This window comes from Vigna umbellata, chromosome 3 (assembly GCF_029865625.1).
Source record: "Vigna umbellata cultivar VRB3 chromosome 3, Vumbellata_1.0, whole genome shotgun sequence".
Lineage (NCBI taxonomy): Eukaryota > Viridiplantae > Streptophyta > Magnoliopsida > Fabales > Fabaceae > Vigna > Vigna umbellata.
Window position 1 is genome coordinate 55568695 of NC_142167.1, and position 14361 is coordinate 55583055.

The following is a 14361-nucleotide window of genomic DNA, read 5'->3' on the forward strand; positions in this document are numbered from 1 at the left end:
GCACTGGAGCAAGGTTTTCTCCAATCTGCAGATACAAATATGAAATCTTAATTTTTTGGTGAAGAAAGAGGTTGTCACATGTCAAGCCCTCATTGACACGAGTATCCTTAGTCAACTCTGGTTCTAACCACATCAGTCAATAACTATCATGTAATTCATTGATAGATGTTGTGGATATTTTACGATTTAAATGTCATCAAAAAAAAACAAATAGAATATAAATTACGAAATTAAAAACTATGTTAAACATAAAAAAAAAATCATACATCAAAGTTGAAGAAAATAAAGACTAAAAATCATATTAAGTGATTATATAAATGTTCTTATATTATTTAAAGGAGTGTTTGACCACATAACTGTGGTGGCGGTGAAGAGGCTGAAGGAGATTAGGGAAAATTTTTTGAAAAAAATAAGATAAAGCAAGTTGCAAATTCTATAAATATAAATGAAAAGACGTTATAAAAAAGTTTGAAGAATTTTAGGTTTCGGAAAATGAAAAGACGTTATAGGAAATATTTGGGATTTTGTGGGGTTTAGGAAAATGAAGAGGCACCAGAAAGAGGGAGGAAGTGAATAAGACATTAAATTACTTTTAAGTTTGTTTTATTAAAAACCGTAAGGAAATAATTGAAAAAAGAAATTATTTAATGTTAATGGAAGTTTTCAATCAAATAGCGGAAAATTATCCAAACATCAATAATTTTATTCATTCTGGGATGTTTCTGAAACATGTTTCTGAAACCATTGATAAAACAACCTTCAGTAAAATTTATTACTTTTGTAATGCATATATAAACTATTTCTTAATAATATAGTTAATAGTTTTTCTTAAATTTGTTAATCTTTTTTAAATTCTTATACAACATTATGTTTTTTATTTTGAAATATTTGTTAATAATTTAACTAATGAATTAAAAAAAAAATTGATTTCTTTTAACTTTTAAAATTTAGTATGTTTCTTAACTTTATATAAAAATAATTTTTTTTTTAAATTATCAGATAATTTTATTATTAAATTTATATTTACAAGATTTATTAAACCATAAAAAAATATTTAAAAGATCCCATAAAAATAGTTTAGAAGTTTAAAATTAATATAAAAATTTAAAAAAAAAAACATAAAACTATAAATTTTAAAAAGAAAAAAGTTAAAAGAAAGAAGAAATCGCATACAAACGCTAGAAGGAGGGCTTGAACCTCCGACCTTGTGGTTAACAGCCACACGCTCTAACCAACTGAGCTATTCCAGCTTCGATTTTATACAATCTTAATAAATTATATATAATAAATCGAAAATAAATAAGGACATCAAACAAAGGAGAGTTATGAAAATTCTGACGAAACCGAAGAACTACGATGGTCGATGAAAATTTGAGAATGAGAAAATTAAGAAAAGCGTAGCAATGATGAAGATTGGATGAATGAAGAAGAATGGGAAAAGAGTTATGAGTATCTATTGCACAGTTAACCATGCAGGAGGAAGTTGATGGTTCCAACGAATACAACAATTTCCAGCATGGCTCAACTAACACTACTCTGCAGCTTATCCAGGACTTGGAAAACATTGACCTTGTTTTTCATATTGGAGATATATGTTATACAAATGATTACCTTTCTCAATGGGATCACTGTACAGCACAGGTGGAGCCAATTGCTTGATTGCAAGGTTTTTATACAGCTTAATTACCAAAAAAATAGTCTTGGATGTGTTTTATTTTATTTATTTATAATAATCGTACTCTTGTGGTGTCTTTGGCCAGTGGGAACCATGAACAAGACTGGCCCAGAACAGGATCCTTGTACGACAACATGGATTCTGGAGGAGAATGTGGTGTGTTGGCACCCCTGCTTTAAACAGGGCTAAGGTTTGGTATGGTAATAAGACCTCCATTTCAGATGATAATCACTGAAATAATTTTTTCAAAAAGAACCACCACCTTGTATTGATCATATTATCATCAGTTCCTAAAATATGCAGTTCATTAGTCTGAGAGTTATTTCGCATCAAGATCTAAATTAAGGGTTCATTCATACTCTTTTTTTAGATTGAAAGTAAATAGGAGGAAAAAGATAACGAGGTAGGTTCAATATGTAAAGCTTAGTGATAAGGAATAACATTTATTTAATTTCTATTTGATTCAATACTTGTATTCGTATGAATAATCTAATTAGGTTTTTTTCATTAAATTAACATTAATGTCAATTTAATGTTAAGCACACAATGCTACTTTTTAGTCAAAAGTTTACTAATTAAATTAAGCATATTTTAGAGAAAAAAAATTATACACAAAAAAAATAATTAAAAGCTGATCTTATACAAAGGGAGAGACATTTTTCTTAAAGAGACAGACAGGAAAAGTTCTGTTGGAATATATAAAAACGTATTTTTCCAATAATTTTTAATTCGTTTCATATGATTTTTATCAAAAAAAAAAATTCTTCTTTTAATTTCTTAACCAATACCCAAATGTTCTGGCTTGTTTTCTGAAATAAGTTATGAAAATATCGGACTAATTTCTCTTTATAAAGTAACTTTGACTAAAACGTTTGAATTAACTCTATGATATATTTTTTTTCAAACAAATGTCATAAAATATAATTTCACGTGTCATCATCTCTAGACTGCCTTGTGATCTATAATGCATATTTAAAGAATTTCCACATAGTTTTTTTCGTCTGTTAAAACATCAGTATACTACATGGTTTACTAAATAATCGAAATAATATATCCCCTTTTTATATTAATTATCAATTGAAATAACAGGTTATCAACTTTCTACATTAGTAACATCTAGTAGTGTTATATCATGAATATAAAATGGAAATTTTGTGTGTGTGTATATATATATATATATATATATATATATATATATATATATATATATATATACACCTTTTAATTTTTTGTTTTACATTTATTTAACACTTAATAAAAAAATAATATTTTTTATTTAATTTTCTAAAACTATTTCAAATTTTAAAATAAAAATATAGTTTTAGTAGTTTTGGAGTAAATTTAATATTAAAGAAAAAAATTAATTTGACATATATATTTCTAGAGTCTTCCATTAATAAAATAAGTATAAGTGCATCAATATAGTGTTAAAAATTATCACCATCATCAAGAAACCCGAGTCATATTATCTCCTAGAACAACTACTTGATAAAACCAGTCAACGATCTGATACAAACATTCAGTAAAATTTGATCTCTTTATTAAATCATCCTATGTGTGTTAGTTGCATATACATGCATGTAATCCTGAAGTGAATTCATATTCTTTGTAATTTCAGTACTTTGAGTTCTCTTTCTAATATCATTCTCAACAAGATTTAAACCTTAAATCTTACTTAAAAATATTAGTACCTTTAACCACTTACCTAGAACATATGAAAAATTGATACAAATTCAAAGTAGAACACATCAATCCATATTTAAATTTCTCATAACAGTTGGAAGCATCTGGTCTGATACATCCTTTGATTAACAACAATATCTGAAAAGAACAATCAGATTTCCTTGGAACTTCATAATAACACCAGCTGGCGATATATTATGAAAATTTAACATTAAAAGTCGAAATAATTTGAATTTCTTTTTGAATCGTTCAAATGTGAAAGCATATCGGGTGACAAGCGAAGCATGCGCACACTTCTCTCCATTTTAAGTTCCGTGAGACGTTGAACTGTTGCGTTATGTTTTTCTAGGTTTTCTACGGTAATTATCTTTGTATAAAACAGATATTGGAGTTCTGCAAGTTTCTCTAGCTTTGCAATCTGCTGATCTAGGTCGCCAACATACACTCGATTCAGCTTTTCCAACACATCATTTGCTATTTTATCGATGACTTCAGATTCCATCCTGCACTTATATAATGATAATATTCTGATCATGCTTAGGATAAATCAATCTACCTTAAGCCAAAGAGATGAATAAGGCTTAAAAGTAACAGCATGAACAGATGAATAAGGCTTAACAGTAACAGCGTGAACTTAACTAAGATTTTGATTATCTTTGACATAGATTAATTACCTGGTGACAGAGCAATCCCAACCAGAAAAATTAGCAGCTTCCTTTAGGGCTTCTCTCCATTTCTGCACCTTATGCATCTGACCCTGCAAATTTCTCTCATGTTTCTCAAACGCTTCTGCATAAGTACCAGTCTGGTTGCGCACGTGGGAGGGATCTATGTCATAGAAAACGGGCAACACAATCTGCCCCCTCATCCTCCGACATTCGAGTATTTTCACAAGCTCATCCAAACACCACTTGGAGTTTCCGTAGTTTTTGGAGAAAACGATGACAGAGAGTTTTGCGTCCTCGATGGCCTTAAGAAGAGAGGACGATATCTCTTCTCCTCTCTGAAGGTTGTAGTCAATGTATGTGTTGACGTCGAGTCTGGTCAAGGAGGCATGAAGGTGGCCGGTGAAAGTGTAGCGCGTGTCTTCGCCTCTGAAGCTGAGGAAGACGTCGTGCTTTTCCTGAGGGGCTGTTCCGGAGGAAGAAGAGCTTGACCATGCCATGGATAATGGACTTGGTGGGTGTTTTTGGTTAAAGGGTTTAACACTTTCTGTGTATATCTGAATATGTGAGTATGTGAATGTCAACTCCCTATTCTTATAGCTTCTTCTGCCATCAAAGATACTTATTACAGAAACCAGAATGAACCTTCCTACCACTCATCACACTCTTTCTAAGCTGTGCCCCACGATTCAAAATTTCAATGGTTTTACGCGTGAAAGTCTGTGGGAAAACGGCTACGCTATATTCTCAACCTCATTTATCGCTTTCATTTTTATTTCAAAAATTCTACCAAAATAACTACTTCATTTAAGTCAAACAGAGAAAAAAACAGTGAAAATAAATTAAAAAAATAAAGTTCGACTAAAGTCACATATTTTTAAATCACTCGTCCTTATTTTTCTTCAACCAATTTTCTTTTTAACAACATTGTAATACAGTGTGTGTTACTTTTTTACTAATTTATTATTTATTTGATATTATATTAATATATTTTAAATTTAATAAAAAGAATAATACATGTATTGTATTAAAATGTTGTAAAAAAAATTGTATTAACGTATCATTGTCATTTTTCTTATATTTATTATATTTTGCCTTTGCCGAGAAAAAGTACACTATTTATTAAATGATAAAATTACTCTTTATCTCTCTAGTGAAGCCGAGAAAAAGTATATTATTTATTAAATGGTAAAATTACTCTTTATCTCTCTAACGAAAGAATTATTTTTATTTTAATAGTCTCTCTAAATTAAAAATACCTTATATGCGTTTATTTTTATAGTATGCATGTTTTAGTGATGTATAATCATCGTTATTAACTACTAATTATAATCACTTTAGAGACTAAAAAGCTCGAATAATTTGAATTTTAGGTCTTCGAAATAAAGTACTGTGAATGAAAATCATTCTAAATCGTCATCCATTTTAAACATTTCATCATTGAAACAAATTTCAAAGGTTAAACTAATTTATGGAAGTTTTTTTTATGGAAAATTTTATGGAGGAATGAAACTACAGATAATGTAATATATATATATATATATATGTTGCATAGGATTACCATGAGTCTGTATTGTTCGGTCTTATTTTATTTACTCATCATCTGTTCGCTTAATATAGGATTGATTAAGTGCAAGTTAGTTAGGTAGCTTTAGATGACATATAAACTATGGATGAACTTAGGTTTAGAAGTGAGCCATTATCTAATCTTAATTAGTCTTGTGGGATCAAGTGATTATCCAGCCAACATGATAATTAAGAAAACACAAGAGATTAATGACATCTCTTTCCACTAACGTAATCTTTAGGTAAAGTCTAATTCATGTCTTGCTTAACAAAACTAGCTTTGCTTAAGAAGACTCACTATCTATAAAAAAAAATAATGTTATTATACGTGCATAAAGAAACCTAAAGAGATAACGCGCGCATTGAATTCATGGGTAAAGCATAAATCTTTTTTTTTAGCATATTGTAATAATCAAATAAAAAAAAGATAATGTTTCATATTACCTTTGAATTTTAAATCTAATTCAGTCTTATCAAAATCGACTTCTAAAATAAAATTTGCATCAACTTATAAATTTGAGTTATTTTATAAGAATAGATAAATTTGTCTCATATATTATGAGAATAAACAGATTTAAAAAAAGTACGAAAATAGACTAGTTGTGCAGTTCTCACACAATTTTTGCACTTTTTAAACGACTTCAGCTCTAACATATTTGAAAAGTTGAAGTCGTTATATCTCTCACAACTTCAACAGATTCTAATCAATTACGAAAATTAAAAATCGATTACATAAAATTGAAGTAGTGTGAAGAACTATACAACTTATTTATTTTCATAATTTTTTTACAATCTCTCCATTCTCGTCATATATATAAGCTAAATTTGTGTAGAAAAGATTTTCGTAATATATAAGCCAAATTTGTTGTAAAAATCATAAATCTGCTTTACTTTTAATGGATATATATATTTTCCATATCCTAACTTCGAAATATATATAATTTGAACATAAAATTAAATATTATAATAAATTATTCAAATGGATAACACGACAAATCTCACAATCAACCATTATTTGTTAGAATTTAAATGACTCTAATATCAAATTTTAAAGTGAAGTCTACGCTCACTTTTATATTTTGTAAATTCATCCATTTCTAATCAACTTAGAATCTAGAACATGCTTCTTCTTAATATTTGTAACTATGAAATGAAAAGTCAAAATTGGCGAACCTCATAAAACCAGAATACGTTTTCTGGTTTGTGCCAACTTGATATTATAACCGAGTTTTGCGACTGTTCTATATCCTTTTCACATGCATAGCTGACTTTTCTGTGCTCAACGTGCAATGCATTCACATTAGCAATAACCACGAAATTTCAAAGACCTTGCTTCTGACATTTCACCGTTATTATTGATCGTCTTTATTCCTGGGTTATAGAGTGGTGCCAATCTATAAAGCGAAGTATATCATTAAAGAGGTTAACTTCACATACATACACACTAGTGACATAGAGTTTCACATACTCAATATTTCTGGCCATATTCATAGTCTATCATGTATTCATCCTTTTCATCTTCCTCCAATACTAAACCAGAAAAACACGAGGTGTTCATTAGTTTTAAAAGTGAAGACACCCGCAAGACATTCACAAGCCATCTTAATGGTGCTTTGAAAAGACGAGATATCGAAGCCTACACAGAGTGCAAAGTTGAGAGAGGAGAGGAAATGCCCTTAACCCATGTTAGGGCTATTGAAGAATCCAAACTCTCTTTGATTGTTTTCTCCAAAAACTATGCAGATTCTAAGTGTTTGGATGAACTGGTGAAAATAGTTGAGTGTGGAAAGACAAAAAGGTATATTGTATTGCCTGTTTTCTATGATATTGATCCTTCTGATGTGAGGAATCAGAGAGGAACCTTTGCTGAGGCTTTTGCCAAACATGAGCGACATTTTGAGGAGAAGAAGAAGGTACGAGAATGGAGGAATGCTTTGGTGGAAGCAGCAAATTTTTCTGGTTGGGATTGCACCGACGCCAACAGGTAACTCTATTTCATTATTTAGTTTTGCTTAAACATGAAATGGATTTTTGTGAATGTTTGAGGTTGTAATAGATTGCATTCTGTGTGATGTTGTGGCACAGGACGGAATTTGAAATGGTTGAGGAAATTGCAAACGATGTGCTTGAAAAGTTGAACCGTGCGAATGTGATTGACCTAGATGTGCAGATTGCTAAATTGGAGCAACTGGCACAACTTCAATATGATCTTTATACAAAGATTATCTCTTTGGAAAACTTGGAAAAACACAATGCTACGGTTCAACGTGTGACTGAACTTAAAATGGAGAGGAGCATTCGTTTGCTTCGTCTAACACCGGATATGCTCTCGTATACGCAAAAGTCAAACTCTGATTATGATTATGGCTTTTGAATTTTATTTCTTAAAATGTTAAATGTAAAAGGAAGGAGGAAGATGGATTGGAAGATTGATTATGTTTATTTCATTCCCTCGTTTAATCTCAATTTTGTGTAAATATTGGGGTACGTTTCGTATAAGAATGGTAAGAGAATTAAGAAAGTTCTAACAAATTTTGTTCAGTGTTTTTAAAACGTTTCGTTCCATTATAAATCAACGAATAGTATGATTTTTTTTTATCTTATTGTATTTCAATTCATTTTATTATTTCATTATATTTTCATATATTTGTGTTATAGTTTTCTCTTACATTCAACTTACAACTTTATAAATTATTATTTTATTATTATTATTAACTGATAAGATCAAGTGTTTTTTCCAATATATTCGTATAATACTAGTTAATTGTATTATTAATAACTCATATAGACTCAAGAACAACACATCAATTGATAAATAAGTACAAAGAAGATAAAATTTCAACTATACAAGGTTAGACTTTGGTGTTTGAAGACATTTTAAAATGAAATATACTAGAAATGATATGAAGTGACATTGTTAAGGTTAGCTTTCACCAATTCATTCTTGTGCATACACAATTTCATCTCTTCTCCATTAAATTACTAAAGTCAATCCACAAAATTACTCTAGCCCTAATCCCTTAGGTGAAAGAGCTTTTACTTATTAACTAACAATCCCTTGATTAATTAACAAGCAAAACTCGCATTATAAGAGCTAGGATCTAAGACAATAAGTGAATCATCTTCCATCCCTATGATCAATGAACCATTAGGACTCTTATTTTAGTTCTAGATAACAACATACATTTCCATACCTATGAATCAAAGATCAAGCCATGAACATATTACATGCAAGCTTTAAGAATGGAAACAAGAATAGTGGCAATTGATAGAAAAGGCATATATATATTTGAATCATCCAACAAATACACAAGAATTCAGAGGTTACATCTATCCCCAATATGGAGAGCCTTTGAGCTTACAAAATGGTCATGGAAGAAGAAGAAGAACCCAAAGAGGTAGAAGGGAGTGTTCCCACAAACCCTAGCAACCCTTCAAGCTCTCTGGGTCACTAAGACTCTTCAATGTAAAGGAGGATCTTCCTAATATTAAAATAGATAAAAAAAAAAGGGATAAGAGTATTATTTACTTAATGGAACCCAAAATATAGATAAACACTAAAACAAGATGAAAGAGAGGATTTAAACAAGTAATAAGAAATGTAAAGGAGGATCTTCCTAATATCAAAATAGATAAAATAAAAAGAGGGTATAAGAGTATTATTTACTTAATGTAACCCAAAATATAGATAAACACTAAAACAAGATGAAAGAGAGGATTTAAACAAGTAATAAGTTAAAGGAAAGTTAATTTTGTCTCTAAATGAACCTCGTAAGAATTACCATTATCAACCTCTTAAACGCGAAGGAAGCGCTCCATAGCATTGATGATGAGTTTACTTCTCTTCTAAAAGTGTCTCCATAGTCATGCTTTTTCACGATTTCCATCACAATGCATCACTCATCTATCTCACTATGTTTGTTTGATTCCAAATCGCGTTATTTAGGGATATTCGTAGAAAACCCCAAATCAATTATCAAAATCGTAAATTCTTTCCTACTTTTCTCAATAATGAAATTCTAAATTTATTTTCATTCCCCCATTATACTGCAAAATAAAAAAGGAAAGATGAAAATTACCAATTATGTACGGGCAACAGACATGAAGGCACAATGAAGCCAAACCTTGGAGATGAACATCGAAGTTGAACGAAAGTGTCAAAGATAGACATGTTTATATTCTCCTTTCGTTGCATTTAGCCAAGCCCCAACCTCCCATTTTGTGAACTTCTCCTGATAATCCTATGGCACTTGTCCAGAGAAGCTTCATCGAGGCTAGAAATAAAACTTTTCATACGAGCTCCCATATTACGATGTGGTGGCAGGAAGTGAAAAACAACAAAAAATGAACTTAGAGATTACGGGAAGGAAAGAAGAAGAACAACGTTTTCACAAAAAAGAAAAAAAGTAAAGAAAAAATATATGAGAAAGCCAAGAAAGAGAAAGAAGTGAAGATGAAGCAGGATCAATTTTGCAGAAGTAGAAATTAAGGGAATTAAAATTTTTTAAAAGAATTATGAGTGGTTTATTTGAGAATCCACCGAAAAGCATTTAAAAAATAAAAATTTAAAACTTAGTTGCGGTTTTATTAAAAGGGTTAAATATGTTTTTAGTCCCTAAACTATTGGCCGTTTTTGGTTTTCGTCCTCTTCCAAAGTAAGGTACAATTTGGTCCTCATTCTTTAGAAAAACGTTCGTTTTAGTCCTCAAAATTTTGTTTTTAGTCCTCGTTTTAGTCCTCAAAACGTTCGTTTTTTCGACTAAAACAAACGTTTTTTAAAGATTGAGGACTAAATTGTACCTTACTTTGGAAGAGGGACGAAAACCAGTAACGGTCAATAGTTTAGGGACTAAAAACATATTTAACCCTTATTAAAACAGTTAGAAATTTAAAGGGGCTTTAATAAAACCGTCAAGAATTTAAGGGGTATTTAGAAAGAGTAGGAAATAAACTCCTCCTATATTACATTATTTTTGTAGTGATATATTTTCAAGGTGAGTTTCTTCCATATTGGTATACTTTCCCCCTAGTCAAATAAACTCCTCTTATATTACGTTGTTTTTGTAGTGATATATCTCCAAGGTGAGTCTCTTCCATATTGGTACACTTCCCTTCTGGTCAAAGCATTTCCAACCATGAGTCTCTTTTTCGTACTGTCGTTCATCTTAGCGGAATACACTTACCAGAAACTCTTTGTAAGGAATACTTTAAAGACAAAGACCATTGTACTTGTTTGAGCCAACCTTGCTCTGAGACCAGTTATTAAGTTTATAGAGGAGGAGATTCACTAGGAAGACACAACATTATTAAGATCTGAGTTTAACTATATAAGGAATTGACCACAGTCAGTTGTGTAAAATGGATAAGTCCAATCAAGTATGTGGTTTATTACTGTTTACAATATTAAAAAAATTGTGTGTCCTTCTTCTTCTTTATTAGTGCCAGTCATCGATCGATCATAGGTATAAAAGGACACTTATTCATATGTAATATGACTTGTATTTCTTCCTTCTTGTTTCTTGTCCCCCCACTCCACACTGAGTTTGTTCGCGAAACCTAACATTATTTTAAGTTTGGTCCGATAAAAAGTTGTTGTGTAGGTTTAATATACACACATATCCATAGATCTCCATACTGTTAAGATATTGTCTGTTTTAGACTAAGCCTTCATGGATTTGCTTTTGGTACCACTACAAAAGACCTCTTACTAAGAGAGGTATCTTATGTGTATATAAACTCATGTCTATATAAGGAATTTTATCTAATGTGTGACTTTGTTTGTATCCAACAAAAGTTTCATTTTCTTACTATGTCGCACTTGCGCCTCTTTTCCTACGGTGAATAAGATTAAGAGTTCCAGCGGTGAGAGCTTCATCTTCATCCGATTTCATGCCACCGTGTGACCGCTTCAGGATCTTTCTCGCATGCTTTGGTATCCTAATTTTTCTTTTTCTTTTTTTGCTGAGATGATTACTTATGTTTTTTTTAATTATTAAGTATGGTTTATTGTTGAAATTTCACTTGTTTTTCAGTTCTTTATGCGAGAAAGAATTGCTGAAATTTATAATTCCATTTGTTTCTAATCCCAAAGTAGGGAAAGTTTCAGAGGCTCATTTTATCGAAAGCAAACATTACTGGAAATACATTGTGATGTTTAGCATTGGAAACGAGAAATGAAGAATAAGGTAGGATGTTGTTGCTAATCTTGGTGTGTAGGATAGGAATCTTAGTGAGTAGGAATCTTGGTGTATAGGAATTTTGGCATATAGGAATTTTGGTATAGATGACTCAATCCAAGTTTTGTATTTCACATAGTGTTTCATAAAAAACTCTTGCTTGAATAAGATGAAATAAGGATTAGAAGAAATGTGTTCTCTTTTCTTTGTGATTGCACATAACTACATAAAATATTTTCAATCATATTTTAATATATGTTTGAAGTTAGTGATGCAAATTTAAGCGCATATAAATTTTAAGTATACAAATTTAAGCTTACAAATTTTAAGTTGTATAAATATTCAATTGTACAAAAATTTATTGAAAAAAATTTCGCACCCTTCTTCTTTAGTGCTCTTGCAGCCACTGAACCGATCATTTGAAGAAAGGTGTGAAGAGACACTTATTCACATGTGTGATGTCTGAATATTTATATCCACATTTAGTTTTTAATATTGGATTCTGGTTTTTGCACTTTTCAAATACTAAAAATATACTTGACTCAATAAAATATTGTAAACCTAGATGTTCTCCAACAAAAAATGTCGGTCAGCCCATGATTTTTTAAAGGGTATATACAAAATCTCAGCTTTTTTCACTTTTACATATAACTGAACTAGGATGCTGTATTATGAAAAACAAAGAGTACGAATAACAAAACTAACAATGGTTTTTCCCGTTGACAAAGGAAGAATCATACATTTCACGTCAATTTTATGTGCTCAAACTTTTCTTGAGATGTCTAAGGATGCTCCACATGAATGTGGAAACAAAGAAAAGAATGATACCAGTAATGATAGCATACTTCAGGCCAAGGTTCACTAGCAAGTTTACTAGCAGCCCAGCAAAAACCACACCAAAGAAATTAGCAGATACAGCAGCCCAAAATGGCATATCAAGAATGGCTGCTACAAATGCTCCAGTCCATGCTCCTGTTCCAGGAAAAGGAACAGCCACAAATAGCATCAGACCAAGCCACTGAAACTCCTCCACTGGACCAGCCTTCTCTTTGGCATTCTCAAACAGCATATCAAGCAATCGTGACACAGTAGAGCTCCTTGCAGAGAGGAAAGACGCAAATCTTTTCAGGTAGAGTACAATGAATGGCACAGGGACCATGTTCCTACATCAATCACACCAATATTGTTTATCCAACTACAAAAAATCAATTTAAATTACATCAACAGTAAACAAACAATGTCATATTATCTGACATAACTATTCCAAGTAAAGATGGAATGTCACAACAAACCAGTTAAATTAACCATGGGAAATCCTAGAGAGCCACGTAAGGACAAATGGATTGCAGTGAATTTCAAGAATATCTTACAAAAATTAGCTATAAAAGAGTGTGCTCGATAGAATGAAAGAATTTTAAAGACTAACCCAAGAATGGACAAGATTGTTAAAGTTGTGGGGTTGAGTTGCATCCAGTAACCCACAGGAATAGCACCACGAAGCTCCAGCACAGGAAGAGTGGCAAGTGTGAAGATGACAACCCCATCAGGCCAACCCAATTTCCTCAAAGAATTGGCAATTTTCAAGCCAAAGCCAGAGGCTTTGATGGAGTCAACAGCAGCATTTGCATCCTTTGAAACAGCAAACCAAGCCAGGGACAAAGAGGCCCAAAATATGACCCAGAAGGCGAATTTAACTGGCTTTTCCCCAGAAAGCAGCAACCTTTCGGCTTCATCAGCAGGGTCAAAGCATTTATCAGAAGAAGCTCGTATTTGGGTCAGTGGGAAAGGGGTAATTGCAATAGGAGGTCTGAAATGGGGAGAACCTTGAAGGGTTGAGAATGAGAAGGTTGATTTAAGAGATTGTCTACCCTTTTGGATGAGAGGATGAAAATTGAAAGATGAAATCCCGCTGTGGGTTTTTCTGATATGGAATGTCAGTGACAAAGATGAGGCAGCCATTATTAACCCAGCAAGTGGGGAACGATGAAAACTATTTTTGATAAGAAAAAGTGTGGAACTTAGAATTGAGAAAGGTTGGTCAGTATCATCATCGTCTTGAGGCATGGAGGCCGAGAGGTTGAATACCCTATATCTATAACCCTGGAAAGCAAATATTTTCAATTTTTTTAAAACCAAGAAATTTAGAAAAGAAAATATAGATAACAATATTTAATATTTTGTTTAATCTACTAAAAATACTAAGAAAGCATATTATTAGAAAAACTCGAAATCATTCATGATTACTACCTCGACACATGTACATTATATTGATTTTTTCTTTTTTTTTCATTCATGAATGGAATTTATATGACTACAATACATTTTTTTTCCTCATTTTCTTTTTTTTCAGTTATAGAAATTACTATATTACATTCAAATCCCTTCAACATATACTTTTTTCTTTTTTTGGAATTTATCACATTGTGTACTCTGTCAATACCAATTTAATATGTTGATTTTTGAGTTTTTTTCTTTAATTTTTTTTTTCTTGTGGTGTTTTCTATTACTAACACGGTCTTATGTCCTAGGTTTTCTTATTTTTTATAATTTTAATGCATAAAAATAAAGACAAAAAATAATAAAGTGACGATATACT

The 14361-nt window shown here is 31.2% G+C and overlaps 3 protein-coding genes and 1 non-coding gene across 4 annotated transcripts; 1 reads left to right on the plus strand and 3 right to left on the minus strand.

Moving 5' to 3' along the window:
• Positions 1–1176: 1176 nt before the first annotated feature.
• Positions 1177–1250, minus strand: TRNAN-GUU (transfer RNA asparagine (anticodon GUU)). Its single transcript has one exon. It is a non-coding gene; the product is annotated as a tRNA-Asn (tRNA).
• Positions 1251–3414: 2164 nt separating this feature from the next.
• LOC124831753 (toll/interleukin-1 receptor-like protein) lies at positions 3415–4650 on the minus strand. Its single transcript, XM_088110201.1, is given in 3 exon segments — positions 3415–3628; positions 3630–3861; positions 4033–4650. Coding segments are annotated over 3 exon segments (744 nt in total). The 5' UTR covers positions 4524–4650; the 3' UTR covers positions 3415–3607.
• A 2329-nt stretch (positions 4651–6979) lies between these two features.
• On the plus strand, positions 6980–8055 carry LOC124831755 (toll/interleukin-1 receptor-like protein). Its single transcript, XM_047305834.2, has 2 exons — positions 6980–7573; positions 7675–8055. Exons 1-2 carry the CDS (start codon positions 7089–7091, stop codon positions 7961–7963), a joined length of 774 nt encoding a protein of 257 aa, XP_047161790.1. The 5' UTR covers positions 6980–7088; the 3' UTR covers positions 7964–8055.
• A 4402-nt stretch (positions 8056–12457) lies between these two features.
• On the minus strand, positions 12458–13840 carry LOC124831748 (uncharacterized). The gene is made up of 2 exons (XM_088108787.1): positions 13192–13840; positions 12458–12928 (listed from the first exon to the last, which is right to left on the minus strand). Exons 1-2 carry the CDS (start codon positions 13827–13829, stop codon positions 12520–12522), a joined length of 1047 nt encoding a protein of 348 aa, XP_087964913.1. The 5' UTR covers positions 13830–13840; the 3' UTR covers positions 12458–12519.
• Positions 13841–14361: the final 521 nt, after the last annotated feature.

Bases quoted from the DNA above. Each gene is read 5' to 3' on its own strand.
- LOC124831755 (XM_047305834.2), top strand. From the start codon at position 7,089: ATGTATTCATCCTTTTCATCTTCCTCCAATACTAAACCAGAAAAACAC. The intron at 7,574-7,674 runs GTAACTCTATTT...GTTGTGGCACAG, and splicing joins GATTGCACCGACGCCAACAG to GACGGAATTTGAAATGGTTG.
- LOC124831748 (XM_088108787.1), bottom strand. From the start codon at position 13,829: ATGCCTCAAGACGATGATGATACTGACCAACCTTTCTCAATTCTAAGT. The intron at 12,929-13,191 runs GTTAGTCTTTAA...TGATTGATGTAG, and splicing joins ACAATCTTGTCCATTCTTGG to GAACATGGTCCCTGTGCCAT.